This window comes from Etheostoma spectabile, chromosome 19, assembly GCF_008692095.1.
Source record: "Etheostoma spectabile isolate EspeVRDwgs_2016 chromosome 19, UIUC_Espe_1.0, whole genome shotgun sequence".
Lineage (NCBI taxonomy): Eukaryota > Metazoa > Chordata > Actinopteri > Perciformes > Percidae > Etheostoma > Etheostoma spectabile.
Genome location: NC_045751.1, coordinates 1,530,941 through 1,540,816, shown reverse-complemented (window position 1 = coordinate 1,540,816; position 9,876 = coordinate 1,530,941). Strand labels below are relative to the sequence as shown.

The following is a 9,876-nucleotide window of genomic DNA, read 5'->3' as shown; positions in this document are numbered from 1 at the left end:
ATTGTTTACCTTTTTCTTCTTCTTCTAGTCTGTAGAAATAGAAACGTAGGTAGCCTTTCTTCATCAGCGCCACCTCTGTTCAGGAGAAGACTGCAACTAGTGTCGCGACCACCACGAGCGAGTGTACAGTTACGGCACTCCCATGAGATCACATTTGAAAAAAGGCCAAAGGCATTTTGTTTGTTACTTAAACTTATGTCGCGAATTTGCAAAAAGAAGATTGCAGTTGAAAAGCTTGCTTTAATCCAACTAGTTAAGCAAATTAGACCTTTGTCAACATTGTCTTTTCAAAAGATGCACTTGGTAAAATCAGTATCGCAATACTCATTTCAAACAACCTTTATATTTATGCATCACTTGCTTACATAGTTGCTTCCACCAGTATTGTGCCATTCATGAATAGACATTCACTTATTCAGGAAACACTGCACACTAGAGCCGTTATCTTTGCTCCGTTTTCCACAATAAGTGTTCCTCCATAGCAGGGGATTTAGCAAGAATTAACATGTGACGGTCGCCTAGCTTGGCTCCTATTTCAATGAGCAGGAGAGCGATAATGGGGATTCTGTGTGGCTTATTTCCAAGCAGGGGCACCTTTGGCCCCGACAAACACAGCGGTCTCCACAGTTACTTTGCAATTTCATGCAGAGTGCCGTATAGGCGTAATCAATTGTCTACCCTTCTCTGGCACTCACGGACAGCTGCTGTCTAACTCTTCACGACTGCATACAGGCAGTCCAAATGAGGGAGTTTCTTTGTGGATGAAAAAAAAACAACTAAAAAAAGTCCCAACGGCTGGAGGAAGGAGGGGTGGAAGGCAAGATGGAGAGCCTCTGCTCATTTAAACAGACTCAATAGTTTGAGGAGAAAAATGGGAGTGTGATTGAAGGTAGGAGGGAGGGTATTGGGACATTTCAGTGAGGGAGCGGCTTCAGCATTCAACGAGTGTTTTTGGGAACCATACTGCTGACACCTCTGGCCTTGGCTTGGCCTCATTACAATGACAAAAGCAAGCTAGCAATCGCGCTTTGCTGGTTGAGTGTGGACAGGAGCGGGGTGGGGGTCTCTGAGGCACAATGGGAGCTGCTTTTGGAGGTAAACTTGCCTGTGGATTGATACGACAGGCAGTACGGAGTTTACAACCAAAGTGACCGGCCATTCACAGACAAAGCACATAAGTGCCTTTAGGGCTTTCTATGTGGAGAAAGATCAAAGCTTCTTTTTTTTTTAACTTTATTTACACATTCACACATCCTCCTGTTTATCCTCTAGGCCTAAGCTAAAAAAAATAAAAAAACTAACATCTGACACACTTCAAGAGGCAACAGGGAACTCTACTGAAAATCTCTTAACAATCTAGGCAAATGAATTGAAGATTTAAAAGAGGACGAAATGCTACTTGTGCTTTATACTAATAATGTACAAATTCAAACTACTGAAGAGTCACATGCTGTATTTCTCATAATTCTACTTGACAAAAAGTGTTGTTGGCCAAATTGTTTTTTCTAGCAATATGGCCCAGAAAAACAGAAGTCTGTAGGTTTGTTTTTGTGAAGTATAAAAACTTGGATGATCAATTATATCAGACCATTGGGGGCATATTTGAACCTAAATCTGAACGAACACCACAAGGCAAAATTGATTTTGCTTCATGTGTCTTCTATAACTCTAGTCTTTTTAACCAGACCCAGAAGACTGACAGGGAAAACATGCCCTTAGAATTCCATTTCAATACAGTCATGTGTTATCGTAGCCTTGGGTAAAAGCACGGCCATTAATAGTCTGGTTATTTTATCTGCATGAAGCCATTCCAGAGCGATAAATCACCCATGGCCCATGTGAGGGCCCGGAGCCATTTTCTTGAAATCTCTGTAGGAAGGAAAGACGGGTGATGACATTCCAATCTCCAAAGTCATGGCATGAACGGCATCTCTTCGTTGTTCAAGGAATCTCAGTCAATACACATGACTAAATGTCTTCACCATCTATAAACTAATTTCCTTCTACTGACACTTCTTTTCACATTTTGTGCCTCAAAATAGTTCTCCTGCAAAATTAATAATTTACAAACTGTGTGAAATAGTCATACTGTATTGCAATGATGTTGCCTATATGTTACTCTTCTAGAAGAAAGAGGCCACCACCCCCACAATAACCAAACAGCTGTATGTTGAGAGTATGTCACCAGGCAGACAACAACCAGCCCTAGGGGCTACATCTATAATTAGCCTTTACTAGTAACATCTCCAGTCTCCCCACATAGACTGATTATCTTGACTGAGGCTAAGTGCTGTGTGGGTGCCTACTCATTTTCTATGACCTGGATGTTCCACTGGCATGAAGCCAATGTGTGTTTTACGAACCTACTCCACAAGGCCCAGCTTCACTTGTGCAGTGATGGATGGTTCCTGCTAATGCACTGGTAGATATAATGTTAAATATTGTGAAGGTATTAGACAACAAAAGCCCCACCATTGTGAGGCCCATTGGTGATATTTCATGAATACACACAGCCTTGATATCTGCTTTGCAACATGGGAAACATTACTTTCAGGGTTTTATTTTTAAGGTTTGACCCTTTTAACACAACTTTCAACTGCTAAACCAAATTCACCTAACAAATGCACTGGAAACAAAAGCAAAAAAAGGTTTAGGCATGACTGTAAACATACATTACTGCTCATGTTAATTACTAACAGAAGAGGAAAAAAACTAGTACTTACAATTTTTCCAAAGCAGACAATCCGAAGAAGGATCCATTTCTAAGTTCTTGAATCTTATTGTTGTTTAATATTCTGTGAAGAAAAGAATAATGTATAAATGCAAAGCAACAGAAAAATTACAACTATTGAAATGCACATATTAATAAAGTCCACAAAACATTGCATCTTTTTGTTTCATTAATAAAAATAAATAAATTTTAAAAAGTCTCATTGGACCAAAAACATCTCATTTTTTGGACTTAAGCTAAAATGTAATGTTTCCACCAACTTATAACACTAGGTCCAATTTAATATAGGCCTACATTTAATTTGCCAAATTACACGTTTTTATTTAGAAAACCAGCCACACCACTCACGCAATCCCTATCAGCAAGGAATGTGTGGTAACAGTTGTAAAAATGGGTTCAAAAGGAATCTAGTGTCATTCCCACAACAAGTATAAAGATATACCTTTTTATTAGATAAGAATATTAAATGTCACTCTGTGACCTCCTGCTACTCCTTTGGCATTTTTCCATTACATAGTACCAGCTCTGCTCCACCGGGGTGCCCCGTCCGCCATTTTCCATTGCAGATTTAGTACTGCCTCATGCGTGAGGCGAGCGTGGCTGGTCGTTATAGTGACGCCGCAAGAAACCGCTGTGACCTAACGCGATACACACACACAGAACGTCAAAGGTGTGTTGTTTTTGATTCTCAGCATGTGGCTGTTTGCCAGAAGACAAATTTAGTTTCTGAAGAAGCTGGAGGCAGCAACGAAAACACAGCTGGGTAAACTGTTTTTAAACGGCAACAGTCACATTTTTCCATAAATGGCAACCCTTCATTTCCTATTTCACTAATTTATAAGTACTACCCAATTGACTGTGTTCCTGTTTTTGTTGTTCCTTTGTTTTGCATAAATAACCAGTAATATGTGTGTTAGTGGTGGTGAGCTGAGTGGGGGCGTGGGTGGGGGGTTGTTCATTGTTTGTTACACTCTTTTAACTTAAATATTTTCTTCAACATTCTTTGTGTTTTTTTAAATTATTTTTGTTTTTCATGTGTGTATGTGTCCATGTACATATGCATATAAGTTTATTAAAAAAAAAAGAGTAAATAATATCTGTGACTGGAAGTATGGTATTGTATATTTCCACTATAAATGTTTAAAAAAATAAAGGCAGGTTTTTTCAGTACACCCGTCTGTTGCTAGCGATGATGATGCAGTGATTAGTGACAATTCTCACCGACCAATCAATAATCTGCAGGTTTTCACCTCACCTTTTAGTATTGACGGAGGGAGTCCTAAAAGGCACCTGTTATCAGGTACCAGGGACTTTTTTTTCATAATGGAAAACCAAAAAGAGTTGAGGCGAGGCGAGCAGGTACCATGTAATGGGAAAACGCCATTATTAGCTTCTTGTCACAGAACATTATCCACTGTCAGGAGGAGATCGGAAGAAAAACAACTTCAGCAGGGTACTTGCTTTCATGTTGACTGGCAGCATCTGAGGCCTCTTAAGACAGGTGGGCTTACCAAAATGAGATAGCAACTTTCTGTGATGCCCCTTGGATTTTACCAGGTAAACAAAACATATACCAGAACCATTACAATAACTAAATATATTTTAACAATAACAAGTCTGTGTTTGATCAAACAAAGTCCACTTGAATCTTGTCATGATGTGACACAGTCATACACTGTATGCTTATTCATAATAGCATAGGAAACAAAATCAACCTATTTTTTAATTAGGGTTACCAAAAAGGGTCTGTCAAGAGTATTTAATAGGAGATAAACAAAAACCCAAAGTCTACATACTAAGAAAATGTAGATTATAAGTAGTAACCTGAGATTTTCAGTACGAATCCCTTCGCTAGCAACAAGTACACATCCTGTTACAGAAGAAAACCGTTTTAATCTTTATTACCACAAAAAATAAAAGCAAGCATGAGAAAACTTCAAGACCAAATGTGAATTCTTGATTGCTTCCTCCCTGGGTAATAAACCAGATTTTATTATCCAATTTATTCCCCTTGCACAGCGCAAGTGGATTCACTTCACATACCAAGCTGCAAAGTAAAGCTCCACTGTCTGGGCCCAAGTCCCTGAGAGTTCCCGTCTTTCTCCCCCAAGTACTCCCAAAGGATCTGGGGAATCAATAGCACTGTCAACTCCCAGCAGAAATCCCAAGCAGGGGCTTGTGGTCAGCATACGTTTCTGGCCAGCTGGGAGGGGATGTGGGTGGGTGACATACGTGCTAGTTGCACCCACAACCCAGGGCCAGATTGGAGTCATTATGGGGTGTTGAGGGGTTGTTTTATTACAGGGTTGGACAGTGGAGACCTATTGGAGAGTTGCTGCTTGGCTCCCTGCCTCTCAGAGAGAGAGTACACAAACAAACGGTTCCTGTGTTTGACTGCCTGTATTTTGCAGGCTTCTGAATGCCAAAATGGCAGATGTTAAAACATAGGGATGTACAAGGCTGCAAATTCTATAACTGCCTATGTACACATGATCTGATGATGTATGAAAAGACGCTGGGCCTCCCAAGATTGTGGTCACAAAAGTCTCATTTATATTGCAGAATAGTTAGCATACCAATGGGTTGCAGTTATCACAAGGCCTGTGTGAATTAAGGAATGTGGCACTCAATCAACACAATAGAGAGTGTGCAATAAACACCTTACAAAACAACAGATAATACCAGTTTTGGAATTGATTGGGAACTGATGCAAACCCTCAATTCGGAAAAGGAAAGACTCTTTAATAGGAAATAAAATGAAAGAAACGTCAAGAAGAGCAGAGGATTAAATGGGAAGAATTAAATATTAGTATAATTGGATCGTAAACATATATGATTATGTTCCAGGAGGATGAAAAGCAATGTCCAGGTGCCACCAAACAGATGAGCCACCATATTTGTCATCTTTAGTTCAGACCTGACAACCAACTTTTTTTTTAATGGCCTTATAAGCTCACAGAGGTAAGAGGGCAAGAAAACTGCTAAAACTGATTCTGTCTATTAGCAAAGATGTATAGCACACCTTCACCAACATTGATATTATATTTCTTAGGTAACATACAGCATCATTAGGCATTTTAACTTAACTGAAAGCTGTATAATTAGGTTTAAATAATGAATGTTGTCCTGGGAAACATTCAAGCCTGGCTGCATAAATACACACCTAGCATTATGACTCTAAGGGTTGTCACAATCAATCTGTGAAAGAGAGCTCCACTGAAAGTCATGAGCTCTTTCTTGTCCTCTTTCCATCCCTCCCTTATTTGCATGTTTTACCCTCCTTCACTTCCCTTGTCCCTCCCTCTTCCTCATGACAAGAATGTGACCTCGGTATGTTGGAAACTGCTTCAGCTGCAAAACTGAGTGTTCTTTACACTTGCATTAGTGAGAAAACAATACCACTGCTGAATATACAAGCAATATACATATAAGAAATCTTCAAATTTGCATTTAACCAGCTGCATCGTCTCCACCTACCCCAGGAAGTATATAACTACACAGTCTGCTTCCTTACTGCCGGTCTCTGGACGTCGGCCTGAGGTCTCCAGTCTGAAGAATTGCATATAGAATTTCTTTAGGCAAGCCCTCAAACGATGGAGGAGGGGAGTCTCCCTTATCTTGATGCAAAGATAAGACATGCTTGAGCTCAAGCCAGGAACAAGCTGCAGGGGGATCCTTAGCAAATCTCACATCCTGTCTCCCGATACCAATGCAATAAATCTCAACGACATTTATAGAAAAGGTTGGTCTGGAACCTTAATTTCTACTTAGAGTCATGGAGGAATATAAAATGCATTGGCCTACATTTCAGCTTTCCTTCAATGTGAGTAAATTTAACACTATCAAAAGGTAGTCAATTTTTCATTAAAAAAAAAAAAAATTTGCCTTAGGCTGTAGGCACATAATCCAGAAGACTAAAAGTGTCCAGCTAGTACACACTCCCCTCACAGGCACATAGCGTTTTAAGGACAAAGCTAACTGGTGCTCTCTCAACACTTTCTTTATGCTCAGAAGGCTTTTGGACAAAAAACACCAGAGAACAGAAAGCTGTAACCCTTCAACAGGTTTTCTAATAAGTGTCAGGCTGCAGTTGAGCTCATAAAACCCCTTCTAGGGTGACCTACTCTGAATATAGCGGATGGAAAAGTTGGCCTCAGCTCAGGTGGAAAGGGGAACTGGTCCAATGACCGACTTGCCAAGGTAATTCTTGCCATTATCCAGCACTTTCTTGTTCCACTCATCATTTTTCTGCAGTATTTGGATTTATTTTGAGAAGGGATACCAAAGGGCTGTGCTATAAGGATTTTTTAAAGGGATTCACTTGAGTTGGGGCAAGGCAAAAAGGGCACTTGTCAGACAAGCCGTTAGAGCCACTTCATTCTTGTAAAAACAGTAGCCATTGCAATATCCTCTTTCAAAATCCAACAGGATAACCCATTATAGTTTTCTGTCTGAATGGGAAACCGATCCACTATGCAAACATCAGGATGAAAGCAGATGAGTAGACAAGAAGGCACTGCACAGCCTTAGCTCATATCTATGCACTAAACTGAACTGCTTGTCTGGGATTAAAAGGTGCTCTAAGCGATGTTGGGTGACGTTACTTATTGTTACCGTTCAAAGTATTTTCAAACAAAACGAGACTAGCTTGCTCCTCCCTCCTCCTCATCTCGTCCCCTCCCTTCTGTGCTTCCGCTTATTAACCCCCCCACCCTCAAATCCTTCTCGTCGGTTATTGGCTGGAACGCTGGTGCAGGTGGGCACAGTTTGTTTTTGTTGCAGTTTGTAGACCCTGGGCTGTCTACAGAGACCCCGTTTTTTACAGTGTGTTCTGGGGACAGGTAGCTAGCAGATGGTGAGATGTTTTTACAGTGTGTTCAGGGGACAGGCAGCTAGCAGATAGTGAGGAGATGTTTTTTACAGTGTGTTCTGGGGACGGGCAGCTTAGACCACCTTTAAATGAGACTTTAGCCAACCTGGCAAAGTCAAAGCTAAACAGGTCTATGAAATGAAAGGCTGCGAAGTGACTTAATGTGCAGCCATTAGTGACTCGCCTTTGGGGATTTCGCTTGCTTCCGCACACACTGCAGAACTACTATGAAAAACACAGGCATTCCTTTAGACCAATGGCTTGCCTGGAGAGCAACAAAAACAAATCCTCTAAGGACATGGATGACAGCATGCACCTGTGTTCTAGTTATACAAACACTTCCAAAGGCTCCCAGCATGACATAGTAGCTTTTGAATGTTGGGGAGAAAAAAAAAAACACATGTGAGATGATTGACATAAGGACATTCCAAACAAATGTGTCTGTATTTACCATACGTTTTTTTAAAGAAACGTCCCCACAAGCATGAAGCCTGAATGAAGCCTCAAGGAAACCAAGTGAGAATGTAACCCTAACTGCCGGTTTGCACTGCTGTGAAACAAGACCGTTTACTGCTCTCCAATGTGTCATCACACGGTGTGAGCTTTTTCCAGCAGCGAGGGAGGAAATCCCTTCTTTCTTCCTGACATTAATCCTGTGCTGCTCTGTGGAGGCCCAAACCCGGTGCGCTTATTTGCACTGTCCAACCCAGGTGTGCCTGTGAAAGGATCCTAAATACACTAAACAAGACCTGTAAAGAAATATGAGCTGAGTGAGAACAGAAAGCTTAAATTTAGGTCATTTTCTGTCTGCATGGCTATGTAGGCTGAAACTTTAACAGATACACAAAACTAAAGACTCATGTCTACACCCGTATGGACGACTCACAGCCTGATGTATCCTTCCGTGCGAGTCAAAGGTTAAATTCAAGCCCTCGTGTTTTAGCTGAGGTCTACACTAACATGGGAGCTGTAAACACATTTGTGTGATTTCCTCTCGGATAATTTTGGCATGCGGTATCATTTGGAGATCACAAATGCGGAGAATGCATCACTCATTCATACGCTACAGTACAGAGAGGCCTCCAGTGCAGTGCTGCTCTTCATATCTACATGCTCTCTCTCTCAGGGTAAACTAGAGAAAAAACATCCATATCAAGAGAACTATATAAAAAGTAGAACGGGAGCCAGAGCGTTCAGCTATCAGGCTCCTCTCCTGTGGAACCAGGTTCCAGTTTGGGTCCGGGAGGCAGACACCGTCTCCCATTTAAGAGTAGGCTTAGACTTTCCTTTTTGATAAAGCTTATAGTTGGGGCATAGAATCGAATATTGTTAGGGAGTAGTAGTTAGCACCATTGTTTTCAGATTTATCTATCATATATATAACTAAGGAGACTTGCATACAGCCCATCCGTTGGGGGAGTTCTGGCCCGGCCGGGCTGGAGCTCTCTTTACCTCGTCCTCTTGGTTTTGGTAATAGTTTTAGACAGCTGGGGACTTATTTTATACACTGAGCTCCTCTCTCCTCTATCTTTCCATTTTTTCATTTATGTCATCCATGTCCCAAAAATGCTTGTTACTAACCTATTTCTGGGGAGTCATTCCCGAGTCCTTATGTTCTTTTTTCCCCACATGTTCCCTTGGATCAGAGAGGCTCCGAAATCAGGGTAGCAGCTATTGCCATGGTTCCGCTACACGTTCTGTGATGCCATGTTCAACTGCTACACTGCAGTGCCCTGCTACGTCCTGCTACGTCCTGCTAGTCCTGCGGTGCCTTGTAATGCCGCACAGCTCCTGCTATGCCAGGAACTACCACAAAGAACTGCTACAACTACTATTTTTTCTATTTTTTGTTATTGCCACTCTTCATTCTAACCCCAACCGCCCGTCAGACCCCGCCTACCAAGAGCTGGGTCTGACCGAGGTTTCTGCCTAAAAGGAATTTTTTTCTCGCCACTGTCGCACTGTTGCTTGCTCTGGAGGAAACTACTAGAACTGTTGGGTCCTTTAAATTCTGGATGTGGTCTACTGTAAAGTGTCTTGAGATAACTCTTGTTATGATTGATACTATACATAAATGGAATTGAATTGAATATAGCTGCCAGTAATCCCTTTAGCAAAACAGTAGTTGAGTAGTCAGCAGTGACATTTGTAATTCTTTGTAATGTGTTAAAATGGAAATTTGTCTTAAGGGAGAAGTAAACCGTATTAAATTACAATTAAAAAACTAAATTAGAGATATATGACTCCTAACACTAACCTAATATTATATATTTGG

At 41.0% G+C, this 9,876-nt stretch overlaps 1 protein-coding gene across 1 annotated transcript in view; it reads right to left on the bottom strand.

The window, feature by feature from the left end:
- adgra3 (adhesion G protein-coupled receptor A3) overlaps positions 1-9,876 on the bottom strand; it is a 36,536-nt gene that overhangs the window by 20,996 nt on the left and 5,664 nt on the right. Inside the window, 1 exon segment of the mRNA XM_032544302.1 lies at positions 2,724-2,795. Coding sequence (XP_032400193.1) covers positions 2,724-2,795 — 72 coding nt within the window.